We start from the raw sequence: 16,574 nt of genomic DNA, 5'->3' as shown, positions 1-16,574 counted from the left end.
TCTTCTACAGTGTGTTCGTCTAGTGTGCACTGTTTATCAGCATAGAAGTAACAAAGTAGGAGTTTTTTTTGTGTTTTTTCAACTTCCGATGAACTACCTCGGTAAAAAAACAAGAGCGATGAAAAACCTTTACATTTAGGCAGAATGCAGATACATGCTTTGGTTACTGCGCAAAATCACTACTCAGGCAGTAGCGTCACCACAAGGGGGGGGGCGGACCACCCGGGTGCAGTGCTCAGGAGGGTGTCTCGGCGGGCCATGAGAGCGGAGGGAAGGGTTTCTCGGCGGGCCACGCGATAGTGGGGGGGAGGGGCGGTGTCGTGGGGGGTTACTGCCCCGGATGCCGCTGACCCTCGTGAGGCCACTGTACTCAGACTTAGAATAGTTATTACGAAGTCGCACAAGTTTAAAGATTTTTCATTGCTCTTGTATTTTCGTAACCAGTTCATTGGAAGTTAGAAAAAAAAAATCCCTCTAACATTCATGTAATATATGGCTAATTTATTAATTTTACCCTTCTTTGATTGCAAACGTGGAATGCACTACCAATCCTTGGACAGCTTCCAGCCTGTATATGTTTCTTTCCAATTTCTTAAGTAGCTTTGGTGTTCGATTCGTACTGAACATTACTGGAAACTTTAGATTTCAATGTTTTCCAAACAAACGTGATGGCTCCAACATATTGCAAGTGCTACAGATGCAGCTACAAAGAAATTGAAAGGCTTCTGAACTCTCCTTCTATTCCACCATACACATGAAAGAGGAAACTGATGCATGCTGAGAAAATATGTGATTCTAGAAGACACGACTATAATTAATAGTACTCATTTTGCAAACGGTGAAATCGATACCAGGGGATGAACCAAAAAGCATGCCAACCAAGGAATGCTTTAAAGCTACCGAACTAAACTTCTGACTGCTGGGTACTAAGGTGCAGATATAATCCACAGAAACTTGGACCTTAGAGAGTGGAGACTGAAAGGACAGCTTGCCGAGGTTTTACATGATAATTGAACAAAAGGTTACACTTAGCTACACACCAACGGGCGACTATGACGTCGAGCCGCCGTGGTGGCACTGTTGTCAGCGCGGTGGCACGGGCAGACGTTTCACCTCACGCGAATCTGGCTTCTATGCGCGTGCAGTGCCCACACCTGGTGTGAGCAAATGCAGACTTGTTTATAAACAGCACGTTGACCTATGCTTGAGACAACTTGCTGCAGCACTTTCCAAGAAGTAGAAAGTGCATCTGCATAGCTTTGATTCATGCTTAAAGTGTGCAAGCACTTGGTAGTAGGCTTTGATTCAGGGTTGGGCAGAAATACTCTCAAAAGTATTTGGAAGTATGAATACTGGGATACACGGCAAAAACAGCAAAAATACTGATAATCAAATACATTTATGAAAATGTATCGCAATACGTATCGGAAATACATTTGAAAAATAGAAAAGTATTTGGAAATACAAATACAGGAGTAGATTTTGGTGAGGCTAAAATACAGACACTGAAATACATTGTTATAAAAACATTGCATGTTTTGGTGCTCCCCTTAAAGCACACGAAGAACAAAAAAGAAGCATGCTCTAGACTACAAGCTTTTGTTTTTAAACCAGCAAGCGAGTTCTCACTGCATGTTGGAGCCCAAATTAAGCTTGAATAAAATTTACCGCAAAACTAAAATCTCGTATTTTGGGAAGTAGCAAGAGAAGCGAGCAATTTTTTCACCGTGGCTCAAGCGCGGTTTTGTTTTGGCATCTCTTATCTTTCCGAGACAAAATCCCAGGGACATCTAGATCCATTTTGTGTCCTCCAAAATAACCTCGAGAAGTCACTATGATTATGTCCAAACCACAAGCCTTTCTCAGCAGTGACCTTATAACGTCACCATGGAATGAAGTTCAAGGAACCCATGTTCTTTTATCTGTTAGTTGGAAGCGCCAACAAGAGCCTTCAATTTTTGCAATCGACTGGAATAGTCGACCACCTAACGTTGGGGGAAACACTTGGTCTTGACCTTCTCTGTGGAGGTCAATAAATCTTTTAAAATTGTAACACAAAATACATTGGCCCTCATAGTATCATGACATCAAGAATACCGTATTTTACGGGCTATAGTCCGCGGACTATACATGTTTAAAAGTTGAAATTTCTGGCTGTGCGGACTATCTACGCGTGCGGACTATACAGGAATTATGTTTTTCAATATCGTTGATTATGACGAGACGGGACGGATTTTGTGAATAAAAGAGTATGTTATATTGATAATTTATGTATATTATAGGCTTTTTTTGTGAGCTAAGAAAACATACATATGTCAAGGTGTGCCGCGCATGAGAAGAATTTCGTGTCGACTAAGCACCAGGTGCAGACTATGCACTGGGTGCAGTCTATGTAGTGGGTGCGGACTATCTAAGCAAAAACTTTCATTTTTGACCCCAAATTTGCCTCTGCGGACTATACACTGGGTGCAGACTATAGTCTGAAAAATACGGTACTCCCAAAATTCTATTTCGATACAGAAATACAAAATACAGTTGAAAAATTGTATCGTGATGCAGAAATATAAATACCGTATTGCTCGAGTAATAGCCGCACTGGTTATGAAAAAAACCTGAGGATTCGCTTTTCTGCAAAGCACGCAGATTGCCAATCGCCGCGATCGACAGCATGATTCCAGCTGCTTACAGGACAGAGATAACGTTTTCGTGCAGAGATGCCATCTGTGAAGATTGCATTTGTATGGAGAATCGTGTAATCCATCTGGTTATTCGCTATGTCATTTATGCGCAACACAATGATTGGTTGTATATGTGTTCCGTAGGAAAGTAGACGCAAGGGCCTTGTTCACAAAATAGTGCGGCTATTACTATTACAAGGGTATTTCTGTAGTGCGGCTATTACTTGCGATACATTTGTATCGCGATACTGCCCAACCCTGCTTTGACTGCATAGCCGGAGTGAGAAGAGATATATCAGTATATTTATGTTGATCCCATCCAGATAATGTGGGTTTAAGTTCATGCAATCGGTGCAAGAAATTGCTGGAAATTCCCAAATCAAGCAACCAGTTTTAGCTATGTGTGAATGAATAGTCATTTTACTCTAATAGTATCATTCTGTATAATACCTATTCTATACATAGCCAGTGTTGCCCGCATCATTTCCACAGTAACCTCCACCATACATCACAATCTAGTGATGATCTGTGCACACTGGTGAATTACAATAGGTGACAACATTAACACCTGATGTTATTTCATTACCTTCCAACTGAACTACCATGAAAACTAACAAGGTATATAATCTACAGAAATTACATTGATACTTTGCTTCATGTATTCATGGGCACGAACGAAATGCAAACAGCGGAATGCGTGGCCTTTGAGGCATGCTGTGCCACTTGGAGGTTTTCGGGGACTCATAAAACTGCCTGGGTGTGCATCCTATTCCCATGTGTCTGACCATCGCTCGGTGCAGCCCAAAATATTGTGTCTCTGCCCTCGCATGCACTGAGAATGTATTAGCAACTTAAAATACTGCAGCAACGTGAATGAGGAAGTAATTCTGCATGGCATCAGCACTACTCACCTCGAGGTCTCTTGGGCTTCAACTTGTTGTGGAAAGCCATCCGAGCAGACTTCTTCGCGTTCTCGGTCACAACGTATCCTGACACAAGAAAACGGCAGACAACACAGTCAATGCCGTAGATCACACTGCCAGAAATGAAACCAAATATTTGTTTCTAAAGGTTCTTGTTAGAACGCACAATATACAACTACCATGATTTCCGGTCTATAACTTGCACCTTTGTATAAGCAACAGCCCCCTATGAAAAGCTGTTTTTAAAAGAATTTTGTATATAGGTTGCATCTATATATTTGTGCGGTCAATGCAGCGAAACTGCATTAAAAAATATGTGTGTTATGATCAGAATATATGCGGAAGCAGGTTTTAATATTCTCGTCAAGAAATCTAAAGAGAAATGTCCACTAACTCCTGCGGCAAATTTCCACAGTTACGGTCCATACTTATAGAAAGAATGCATACAAGTTGCACAGTTGTAAAAAAATACACCGATAAAAATTTGAAAAAATGATCCAACTTATAGATTGGAAAAATATCTAACTACAGCTAAAGACTGAAAATTTAAGAATGATGACAACATAAGAGTAACAGAAACAAGATCTCAATGTCTAGTTTAGACCATGTCCCGGTCACAATTTGCTTTTTCGTCTGCAAATCTTCATTATTGAATTGCAATAATGCTGAACCAACCCATCTTGGTACACCCTTCCCCATTCATTCAGCACAGAAGCCAAACAGGTTAAAAGTTGAGCAGCAAAGCACTTACTAACTGGCTTTTTTAAAAATACTTTGGCGCTTCTGGGGTGGGCAAGATGACAAAAGAAATAGTATATTTTCAGCAAGGTTGGACGAAAGTGATGTTCTGAGGTATCACTAATACCCCAGAATGTCACTTTCGTAAGTCGGAGTGGAAGCATTGTAAGTGCTCGCACTCGGTCATGTTGAACTCGTACGGAGGTCATACCAGAACCTCGCAGACCGGCGATTTCTCAAAATGGTAGATTGTCCTTGGGTGAAATGCCAGCTTTTAAAAAGCCATCCTCAGCAAAGGCTAAAAATGTTTCCCTTTCTCTTTCCACCAAAATTCGAACAAAAGTGACTTTGGGGGACAATGTCCACAATGGCCACAAAAATGATGTTCCGGGAAGTTCATTAAAAATTCCTTATACCAAAGGTTTTTATCGACTCTGGTTATTGGAAAAAAGAAAAGTCTCCATCTTCCCCACTATACCGGGTGTTTGGGACAAAGGGAACCACGTCTTTCTTGCCACAAAAATAAATTATACGTCGCCAAACACTCGGTCCCCGCCCAAACTAAGTGCTGGCAGTTGGGAGCAAATGCAAAAGTTTTAGAACTTGGCACTACCCAATTAAAAAGTTACAAGCCATCTTTTTTTAAATTTTCAGTGAAGAAACGGGTTTGCTCCCATTAGCGAACGTCGTTCATCTCCACGTATTCGTGGGCCTCAGTGCCCGACATTTCCCTAACGAAAATCTCCGAAGATAGCTTATAACTTTTGAATCGGCAACGCAGGTGTACTGCAACTTTTCCAGATCGAGGAACGCCTGCCTCTCTCGACCGATATCCGAGGAACCGTCCCCGTTCTTGGCATTGGGGCAATAAAGCAGAACAGAAGCATAGACCTTGGAGACATTAATGCCCATATTAGGAAGTGTTCTGCACATAGTTATGCATTAGTGGGGGGCTTAAATCTGCTAATATAGTTCTTAAACTGAAAAGAAAAGTTAACTTGGGGGCAGGAATGGTCAAGAAAATCTAGGAGTTCAGGGGACCCAAGAGGGTACTCTGAAAAACCGCAGAGTTTCTAGAAACACAGTTCGACAACCCATAATCGACATACTAAAACCCGAGACATAGGCAAAAAAAAGGGAGACAAACACAATGGGATGTTGTGTTTGTCCCCTTCTTTTGCCTTTGTCTCGGGTTTTAGTATTTCAATTAACAACCAGCTCACCTGCCTCATAACTTTGTCCTCAGCTAACATTAAGCTCTGAAACTTTAGCATCTGGTTCAAGTGCTACACATGGGGTGATGTCTAGGCATGTGTGAATAGTGAATTTCAAGACTGAAGCAAATTTAAAACTCGCACAGCTTTTGACCGAATATTTTCGAATCCAGTATCAAATACTTTTTCCGAGCCCCTATCTACTGGTCAAAAGAGATGGTTCACCGAAAACGCAGCTGAACTTGTGAAGTCTGTTCTTAAGCTTCCAGTTGCTCATTTCTAAGCCAAGCTAAGTTCATTTGAATCTAACTATATTTATGAACTGTAGCCTCGAAAAGTCCAATTCCTACATTGGGTTAAAAAGTAAATAAGGGATTTGACGCAAAACTATACCTAGGTATAGAGATGTCTAGTTATACCTAAAATCTATTTGCCAAATGCAAATATCCTTTCTTCAATCTCGAACTAAAAAAATAAAAATAATGACGAATGCAGGTTGTCAGGGCACCTCTGCCTACATATACTCGTGCGCACTAGCTATAGTTTAATTCTAAATATTTTACTGCAATGTAAATACATTCACAAAGTTTCCTTTTTTTTTAAATACACCTGATGCATGCATGTACTGTTTCGCCTTTGAAGTGTGCTTTTCTTCAAAGCCTGTGACTGCGATATTGGTATCGTTGGAAGCATTTAACGGCTGCCAGTTTGCCCCGTTGAGCGTGCTTCTTACTGTGCACTAGTGTACTGCAGAGGAGCAACATCCGCTTATGCGAGCTCCGCGGGTGTTGCTTCTCCGCAGCGCACAGGTGCTCGGTAAGAAGCGCTCTTAACAAGGACAACCCGCCGCGATCTACGCTGCTAAAAAACACAAATGTCGCAGTTCATCTCAAAGCAAATATTGAATGGGGAATTATTTGAAACTACCATTTGAATATTCGCACAACCCTAGACTGGTGAGTGGGCGCTGCACGATCCATAGTCTCCTTATGTGGCAAGAAAAACACTGTTCTATTTTCTTTCAAACACCCGGTAGATTGTCCGCTGCCACGTTTGTTCACACCTTCATTGCCATGCTCAATGCTCACCTTGCTCCTTGTCGTCTCGAACGCGGTCCCTCTCGTTCTTAAACGCCTGAAGCCACTTGTCCTTCTCCTCGGCCGTCTTGGCGAAGAACAGGTACCACTTCTCCCTGGACGAGCAGTACACCTTCCAGGCGTTCTTCACACTCACCCCAAACTGGGAATCTGTGGACGAGGCAAGCAACAAGGCGTGAGGTTTTAGGGCAAGCGAAGAACTGGTGCTTCAAAAGGTCGAACCTGTTTTCTTCGAATAAGAATAAAGGCCAGTTCAAACATGCAGTGCAGCACTGAGACCAGGGGCGGATCCAAAACTCCGTTTTGGGGGGGGGGGGAATTTGTAAGGATACCATTCTCCCATCTTTTCTTATGCACCGGGGGTCCACCCATGTCAAATTGCCCTCCGAGAGGGAGGAGGGGGGGGGGGGGTTCGACTTATGTTTGGGGGGGGGGGAGTGGCCGCCCCTGTCACCTTCCCCATTGGATCCGCCCCTGACTGAGACAGTGCAAAGTAAGCACTGCATCCGAGCTAGTGTCTGTGCCGACTGAGTGCAGGTGTAGCTCCACACTATGCGACTAAACAAGATAAGGCTGAGATATGCGGTGGAGCACTGATACACTGCTGATCTGTACTTGCAATTGTCAGTGTTATCTCTATATATCACCTAGTTAGCGTTGCACCGTATGTGTAAACAGGCCCTTAGTCACTGGAATCGAAAGCACTGAGATGCATTCTAACAAAGTCTCGTGCATAAAACACAAAAGGGGTTCGTAAGATTGTCTCGGGCTTAGAGGTGCTCGAATAGCTTTTTCTTTAGTATATGCCACTAAGATCCGTTTCACGTTACAACGGACCGCAGTGGACGCCAGGGTCTATCCCAGCCAATCCAGCGCTGGGAATGTATTGTGCGACTAGGTGCATTACAAGCCGCTGCACCCTTCCCAAAGGCAATCACACAGCATCACATATCATTGGATTGGATTGTCTCTCATGACTTATAGCATCCGTTGCGGTCCATCGCAAGGTAAAACTAAGTATAGACAGAGGCATGAACCAACAATGACTCCTTTTTGTCGCATAATAACAGTTTAAGTATCCTTCTTTTTGAAGAATGGTGATGCCGATGATGTAGTTTTGTAGCCACCTTGATTGTTTTTTCATTCTACAACTTGTTTGCATTTTTTTAAAATTTGCGCGCTCGTTATAATACCGCCACAACTCCAACCCACCCTGCTGAAACACATAAATGTCGGTGACGACACAAGGCCAGTGCTGCCTGCTGCAGTGAACAGCTTTAGTTTAAATTCGTGATCATGCTTTAGAGCAGATTGCACAAAGAATGATTTATGTACTTTGTGCGGAGCAAATGACGTAGGGCCGTCCATTAGTGGTACATACAAATTCTATGAATGATGACCATATGTTTTTTATACGTATCTCTCAAAAGGTGGGACCGCATTATGAATTCTGTAGTTTGTATGGAGGGCATGCATGCCTTCTCCTTGACAGCTAAACAAAACAATAACAGAGGAGCTCAACCGCTGGTCCAGGGTCCACGCAAGACAGCTCGGATGGGCCATCCTCACCTTTTCCGTCTTCGACATCCCTGACGCAGCAGGAATTCATGTTCAGTCGGCCCTTGTACGACATGGTGTTGCGCTTTATCATGTCCTGCAAAAGGGAACAACTGTTCCTCAGTTTCGGGTTTTTCTCATTATAAAATAGCCACCAGCTTGTTTTAAATACAACAGTCGTTCAGGGCACTAGATTTAGTGGGAAACCCCAACTGGAGTGTACTTATACACTAATTTAATTTAGCAAAAATCAGCGCAAAAAACACCATTGCCCTGAGACAGAGAGAGTGTTGAGCTTGACAAATGTCTGAAGGGCAAAAAATCCCAAATCTCATCACCAAATTTCAACTCCACAAACGTATGTATGTCTTCTCTCTGGCAGCGGCCAGAGAGATACGTTTTAAAGAGACATACGTTCTTAAAAGGAACTTCCCCCAAATTATTTTTTTTTATGTCTGGATAGGACAAGATTGTCATAAAATAAACTTTTCAACCAAAAATTTTCTTTTAGGGGTGAAGCTCCTTAGGGTCTAGCCTTGTCCGTCCAGCGTCCGTGCTCACATTGTCATTCTTTGCATGGGAAGAATCCTATCAAGGGCATCTGTTGGCCCTTTATTCCTCTACGAGTTGTAACGCCACCGCACCTGTGTATTTTATTTTCAAGTGCATTTTATTGTGTATATCTCCTGCCTTGGCTGCGTATTAGCGGCCGGCAGTATCAATAAATAAAATAAAATAAAAGATTGCCATCCCATCTGTCTTCTTAAAAAAAGAAAAAAATGTTTGCGCAGTCGACAGGATTCGAACTTGCGCGGGAAGACCCCTATGGATTTCTAGTCCATCCCCTTAACCATTCGGCCACGACTGCCGGACGAGCAGGGGGCTCTGAGATGTTGTAGTAACTCAAGAGCTGGGGATGTCATGGATGAAACGTTGTGTCTATACAGGAGAGGGCGCTGCGGTCAAATGCGTATATAATCGCATTGAACTTTGCATGCATTGGCTAATGAAGTCGAAACGCAACCCGGAACTCAGGACTACCTATGAGCAATAAAAATTAACAAAAATCAGCACCATCAGCACTACAGTCGAACCTCGATATATTGAACTGCGCGGTGATGGCAAAATAGTTCGATACAGCCAGAATTCGATATATTAAATCACATAAAAAGCGCGAAGCGCGGACAGGCGGCACATGCGCGCCGACCGACCGCAGAGGCGGGAGCAGCCGCATTAAATATCTGGTGCGGCTCGTACTTGGCGAGAACATGGGGCCACTCTGGATCAAGCCACTTCTTGATTTCCTCTTCATTGGCGTCCTCACTTTCCCTCGAGACTGTCTTCCCGACAATGTTAAGGCGTGCCTTAAAACGTTGCAGCCAATCGCTACTGGCATTGAAGTTCTCGGCGCCGAGAATGAATGCAAAGGTCTTGGCCTTCTATAGTAACATCGGTCCGGATACAGGGATATTCCGGCCCTTGCGACGATGAACCATTTGTGCAGCGAATTCTCAACATCTTCAAAGGCAGCTTTGCGTACACGCGGCGCGCCTGAGTGCTGGTTCTGTTCTCCCTTGGCCTTTATGTCACTGTTGTTTTTCAGTAGAGTACTCAAAGTGCTTTCGGTAGGCCTAAAGCTTCGGCGATGCTCGACTTTTTTTCTCCATTCTCAACCCGCTGGATAGCTTCCAGTTTTGCAGCAAATGTCAGGGACGTCCGTTTTTTAGCGTTAGGAGCCATCACTCACGCAAGGCAACACGACACACGAAAATATGATCACGCGCGCAGCACTACCGATAATAGGGAGTTTTAGAATAGCGCACGCTAAAGCTTTGCGTACGCAAAGAATAGCGTCGTCGCCACTGCGCATGCTCCGAACGCAAACCAGGTTTTGCGCTTTGCGTGCGCAATTTTAGCGCGCGCTATTTCTCGGAAATAGCGTGCGTACGCAAAGAGTCTTTGCGCTTCTCCAAGGAGGATTCGTGATGAGCAGTTGGCTAAAGCCAAGACGAGCACAGTTAAAAAAAATGGCGACTTCCAGGATTATGTCGGCGGCTGCTTTGACGGCGTCGTGAGTGCGACGTCGGCGGCATCCTCGCGACTGCGGTTTTCAATACGGGACGACATTGCACTCGGTTTGGCAACGATCACTGGCAACTTGATGCTTGCGACGCGCGAACATTTCACGGCGAAGGAACGATGTGCGAAGGTCAGTACACGAGACCTCTTGCCGAGGCGACGCAAGCGGACACGACCGGTCAACCGCTCGCGTCGTGTTCTCATGTTTAAACTAATTAAAATGCTACACTGGACCAAAAAACTCGTTTTCTTTTAAAGTTACATCATTTTGTGTGTGAAATAAAAATTTGACTGTATCTTGGTGGCGTCGCAAACGCGAGATGCTTGGGCTTTTGCGTCGCGGCGGAGAAACGCTATTCTAAAACTCCCCTGCGTCGCGTGCGCTAATACAAGCGCTAAATTTAGCGCTAGCGTGCGCTAAAATTGCGTACGTTATTCTAAAACTCCCTAATACTGAGGAGGAGGAGTCGGTACGGCAAATGCAGTGCGTCGCTGACGTTGCAACGAACTATCCAGGCAGCGGCGTGCGCGTGCTGCTACGTTCAAATGGCGCCCTCGGCGTGTGTGTAGGCAGTCGGAAGCGCCCATTGCCCCACCGCTATCTTCGAGGGTGTTGCGGGAAAGCTTGCCGCCTGTCAAAAGAGTGCGGGCTGTTTGGGGTGGCGGAGTTCAATATATATCCATTTTATGCCCGACCCCGTTCGAAATAAAAAATAAAAAATGCATGCGATTTTCCGCGTGATATCGAAACCGTTCGATATAGGCAATAATTCTATATATCCGTGTTTGATATATCGAGGTTTGACTGTACCTATAAACAAAATCAGTATCATTACCACCACCAGAGCTTCGCCCCAATCAACATCATTCACCACGTGGAGATGTGGTCATTTTTTTCTTTCTTTTTGGAGTAGTTAGGTTGCGAAACAGATTGAGATTTAGGAGCAATTTCAAAACATGCTTTAATACCATATGTCGATCCCGAAATCAAAGCATGTTTCTAATTGCTCCTAAAAACTACCAAATCCCACTAAAAAAAATAAAAGAAAAAAATGTTCCGTTATTTATTTTGCGGGAATCAAAGTAGAAGCATGATGCTTCTACTTAGTGATGTCAACCCCAAAACAAGAGGATGATTTAAAATCATTACAACTATCAAAATAAAAATAAATATATTTTTTGGTGTGTAAGGGGGGGGGGGGGGTGCATTCAATGATCTATTTGCCCTATCAAGGCACTTAAGAACAGTTTTGGGGGGTTCAGAGTCCCTTTAAGGGCCCCGTCTCAAACTTATCAAGAAAACAATGAGTAAGTGCAGACCCACCTTCTTGCAGTACACCAGGAGATTGTCAAACAGGAACAGACTGACCACGTCTCTGGACCAGGACGAAGAAACGCGGACCGCTTCACCCGAGTGGACAAGCATCGAGCTCGTGTCTAGCAGGTCGGGACCCTGTGGGGACACCAATGACTCATCCATGACAGCGTTCCTCACTTTAAACACATGCACATTACTGCAAAAGCGCCCATGTGAGAAACCTGGTAACAATCAAACAGTCCAAGTGTTCACAATGAAAGTACAGATAAGTCAGGAATATTAAACTGAATTACCATACAGAATTAAAATACCATACTTTTCAGTCTCCAGGTTGCACCCCCTCCATAAACAGGTGCTCCCACAAAAAAGTTTGTGCACCTCTGTATAAGTCACACTTATATATATCTGTATGGTCGGTTCGTCGAAACTGCATATATGTATTGTGATCACAATATATGCACAAGCAGGAGCCAGTTTCAACATTCTCATCAACAACTCGCATATAAGTTGCACGTTGTATAAAATGCACCGACGGAAATTTTGTAAAAGAGCCACAACTTATACGCTGGAAAACACGTGAATGGCAGAAAGTAGTTATACTTGAGCTAGAACCTAAAACCTCATCACCTGCTAACGGCTTGAGAGTCAGCCACCGGATTGTAATAAAAACGTACACCGCTTTATAACGCAGCCCCTATTGCCAGAAATTTTTGTCATTTCATATGTGCATAATTCATGACAAGGCATGTCAACACAACAAGTTTGGTTACTTTGACAACGTAAGAAGAACAATTTCCAGAAGCACTCATTCAGATATGAACCAAAACGTACTCATCTCCCACCAGAAATCGAACCCAGCACCTCCTGGTACACAGTCTGATGCTCTACCTTTCCACTGGCCAGGGTGTGAGCCCCATATGTCACCTACTACAGTTATGGCATGCTGATACCCTTTATAGTGCACAGCGATATTGTAGGAAGGGGCCGGTAAATAAAAGCAATGTAATCTGTTCTTCGTTCTTTGAAACAACTCTGCAATGCTTTCTAAATATATTTAAACAATCACTGTTCAGACAATGGAAACTTTGAGAACATGATAGCGCTTCAAGACAGGGACGACAGTAAGAACGTGACAACACAATGCGCTAGTGCATTGTGTTGTCTTGTTCTTACTCTCGTCCCTGTCTTGAAGCGCTATCGTTTTCTCGAAGTTACAGTACCAACTCGCCCAAGAATCCGCATTACCCAGACAATGGAATCCATGCATTATAGAAAATTGTTCAGCATACAAACAGATATCTCAGGTATTGAATCCCAAGCATCTGTCAACTCTTCTGTTGCAAAAGTGCTGTCCCGGGATCACGTAGAACAATACAACAGCAATGCTGTTCACGTTTATACAGACAAATCAACTTCAAAGAATGGCTGAACATCTACTTCCACCATTCCAAAATTTAGTATAAGCAAAGCTTTTAGCTTTCACATCATACATATTCAACAGCGGCTGAGTTGCACGCAATATTTTCAGCCATCAAATTCATTGACAACTTTTGTCAGTCAGAAAACTGGGTAATATTGACAGATTCCAAGAATGCATTACAACTGCTGAAAATTACAACCATGAAATCCTTCTTTCTTGGGATCACTTTTATACAAAGTTCAAGCAACAATAGTTCACGCAGAGGGAGTATGGGCATTGAGTAGGCCTTCAATATATTTCAGGTCACTGCGAAATTACTGGAAACGTTGAAGCAGGTCGCTTAGCTGGCGAGGCTTATTCTTGCGACACGATGGAACTGACGGTCTTCACACCTGCAGATGCCAAGTTCCTACTGCGGCACTTCCGTGAGGAACTCTCCCGACATAAATGTTTCATCAAAAACTCTCTCGGCGCTCTTCCCCAGATTAACTCTGATCTTGAAGTACCTTGTACCGGGACAAAAAGAAAATATGATGCTCTTGCTCTTTCACCGACTACGACTTGAAGTGGCTTTTAAAGGCGGCTTTCTGCACCGAATACGGTAACGTGAGTCTCCAAGATGTGAATGTGGTGATCTGTTCGAAGATGTTCATCGTATTCGTTTAAGAGTGCAAATGCTTTGCCACTAAAAGGCACAGGATGAAGATTTGTCTTTGACTGCTGGACATATGTCCCCTATCTTTAACAAAAATACTGGGCCCTTGGCCATATCTCGACTCTAAAGAGCTAGGGCACTTAGCATTTTTTGCAATATTTTAAAAGACTCTCTTATATAGTTATTAAGTGCAAGGACAATGTCCCATCCATGATTCTGTATGTTCGTGATCACGTGTTCGAGTGAGTGAATGCGACAGAGTGCGCTGTGCATAGAAGTTATGTGTATCTTTGCAGTGGACAATTAGCAAAAAAGTATACAGTGCTAGCTGAAGAGCAACTTTTGTACTTTGACAACTTTTGTACTTTGACCTGTTTTGTAGGGTGCCTTTTAGTAAGGGCTTTGTGATACTGTATAGCCACCTGCTTCTTGCTTGTGCTGCTGTGACTCTGTCACATTTGTAATTTCGTTTCATTTTTTTTTTCATCTCCTTATTTTATTTTACCCATCATAACTTTCTTCTTTTCACTTTCAAGTTATGGGGTTGCCGGTGCCATTTCTAAGGCTGCTAATCTTTCCATAACCCTCAAGCAAGACACACCAAGGAGAGGGCGCTGCTTACCTCCCAGTTGAAGACTGCCGTCTGCCACTCGGCCAGCTTCTCGAGGCACTCCATGCGGCGTTTGCGCTCGTTGACCATGTGGGCAACGCCTCGCATGGCAATCAGGGCATCTCTGACGGCCCAGTAGTCCTGGTGCTCAGGACGCGTGTACTTGAGTAACTCAGCCAGCTGCAGTGGGTACTTGCAGATCTTCTGCACGGGCGTCAGCAGGAAGCCGTCCAGCGAGATGTCGATCATGTCCTGGAGCAGTCGGCAGGCCTGCATGCAGGGGTCAACATGAGGGCAATGTGAGGGTGATGTGAGGGTGATGCAGCAGCAACATGACAGCAACGTGAGGGTGACATGAGAGCAACACGGGGGCAACATAAAGGGAATGGGGGGCGACATGAGTGACGATTCTGGCATGGCAGCAGTTGCCAAAGTAAAAACGGTCTCTAACAATATAAAAGATTCATTCAACGACGCAGTTTCAGGTGGCTCTGCAGGATTCGCTTTGGCCAGACCTACACTGCTTGTGGTGTGGAAATAAATGGCACTTTCTTCTACTCTTGTTCTAAAAATAAAGTGGCTCCAGTGATTAGCACCGCTGCATGAGCTGGCAAATGGGTTTATGATGTTGTTGGACACTGTAGTATAGAGCCCCAATAATATGTGAACAGTGGAGCATGTGAACCGCGGTGCATACTGCAGTACCTGAAGGCCCCTGGGAACTCGTAAGAATGCACCATAGACAATTAAGAAATAATCATTTGCATAAAGGATCATGTTTGAGCTTAATGGCACATTGGCAACATAATCAATTTGACTTTAGCTGATTGTGAAGATGTTGTGTACATCTTCATGAAGGTAAAGGATATTGCGACAGCCTCACAGAATAGACAAATTGTATGGCAAATTGCTGGGCAGTTGTGTTGTATACGTGAAACGTTCTAGCATCACGTGACGTCAATTTCCTTGCCAAGTTTAACGGAAAAACTGAATTGGTGTGTAGGTCACGGGACATTAATTTTGCACTGAATTTAGCTGGGAAAGTGACGTCATACGACCTGATGTCATGTGACCGATGCACCAATTCAACTTCCCCGCTAAGTTTAGCAGAAAATCTGAATTGGTGTGTTGGTGTGGGAAATCTGAATTGGGTTGGCTGTGACGTTCCATAATGCAACACTGCACGCGTTGCATTATGGGACGTCACAGACTACGGCTTCGCGAAATGCGGCCTCACGAAATGCGGCTCCACGAAATCTGGAGCAACTAGCCAAAGACGTTTCACGTTACTAAGGTCAATGCAACAAGCGGTAGTTCGCCAGAGAAATGAAGGTAAAGCATTACAAGAGCTGAATCTTGCTGCCAAAGCCACATTTGACTCACTTTCAGTGTCCTGCACTGATGCAGGCCAGTGTAAGCAAATTGAGCATGCCTAATCGGGTTTGATGTTGAAGCATTTTCTGTATTCCTTACCTCGAAGAAATGGACGTATTTGGAGTCTGCATAGACCTCTTGAAGTTCACTGACTGCTAATGGATGGTTGTTGCAATACTCCGAGTAAATCCTGAATTCCAGCTTCTGCAATCAAAATGTAGCAGTAGATTAGATGGTGTGCTACTAATCAACGTCTCCATAGACGACAGATTTAACGATCTGCTCCAGCCAAAATATGTAGTTTCAATACACTGAGCAGGCTTGCATAATTCCAATTGTATTACTGAACTACCAGTCAAATGGCAACCATTCCTGCCCAAAATTGCTCTCAGATATAGTACACAAATTTGCTTAAACACTGACTTGTTAGCCTCCAGAATGAACATAAAAGGTCATGTTACACATGACTCTTTCATCCCGCGCCTACAAGGTAGATCTAAGCACAAGCAGATGGCTGAGATGTGCACAGATAGAGTTTAAAACAGAAAAATATTCCACTTAGGGTAAGGGACTGCTCTAGAGTGGGGATATGTCTGCATGCTCTCTTTTTACTGCTCTGAGCTAGGAATGTGGAGGACGTACGTGTTGCAAGAAGACGCTCCCAATCTGACTAAGGTGGGGCTGTTCCCAGTTGACAGAGGCCTCCAGATGATCGAGGAACCTGCTCTGGAAGGCGTACAGCTGCTCGATGTTGCCGAAGATGGTCATCCGCCGCTCTTCGGAAAACATGTCTGGCCTCCGGAGCACTGGCTTCAGGTATCCCTGCAGAGGACACAGTACAAAAACACAGATCAGTTGCTGCGGGGTGTTCTAACAACATCCAACACGATCACCTTTATTCTGTACATAGA

At 43.9% G+C, this 16,574-nt stretch overlaps 1 protein-coding gene across 3 annotated transcripts in view; it reads right to left on the bottom strand.

Moving 5' to 3' along the window:
- Nucleotides 1–16,574, bottom strand: part of LOC8038022 (spermatogenesis-associated protein 13) — a 256,862-nt gene that overhangs the window by 3,783 nt on the left and 236,505 nt on the right. For all 3 annotated transcript variants that reach the window (XM_040498875.2, XM_029973469.4, XM_002412495.5), the window contains 7 exons: nt 16,306–16,485; nt 15,763–15,867; nt 14,302–14,559; nt 11,611–11,739; nt 8,220–8,304; nt 6,642–6,800; nt 3,590–3,667 (listed from right to left, as the gene is read on the bottom strand). In XM_040498875.2, coding sequence (XP_040354809.2) covers nt 3,590–3,667; nt 6,642–6,800; nt 8,220–8,304; nt 11,611–11,739; nt 14,302–14,559; nt 15,763–15,867; nt 16,306–16,485 — 994 coding nt within the window. The remainder of the gene's footprint in view (nt 1–3,589; nt 3,668–6,641; nt 6,801–8,219; nt 8,305–11,610; nt 11,740–14,301; nt 14,560–15,762; nt 15,868–16,305; nt 16,486–16,574) is intronic.

The sequence above is a fragment of the Ixodes scapularis genome, unplaced genomic scaffold, assembly GCF_016920785.2.
Source record: "Ixodes scapularis isolate PalLabHiFi unplaced genomic scaffold, ASM1692078v2 PGA_scaffold44__24_contigs__length_19508400, whole genome shotgun sequence".
In the NCBI taxonomy this organism is placed as follows: domain Eukaryota; kingdom Metazoa; phylum Arthropoda; class Arachnida; order Ixodida; family Ixodidae; genus Ixodes; species Ixodes scapularis.
Note: the sequence above shows the minus strand (reverse complement) of the source record. Positions and strands in the feature narration are given on the sequence as shown.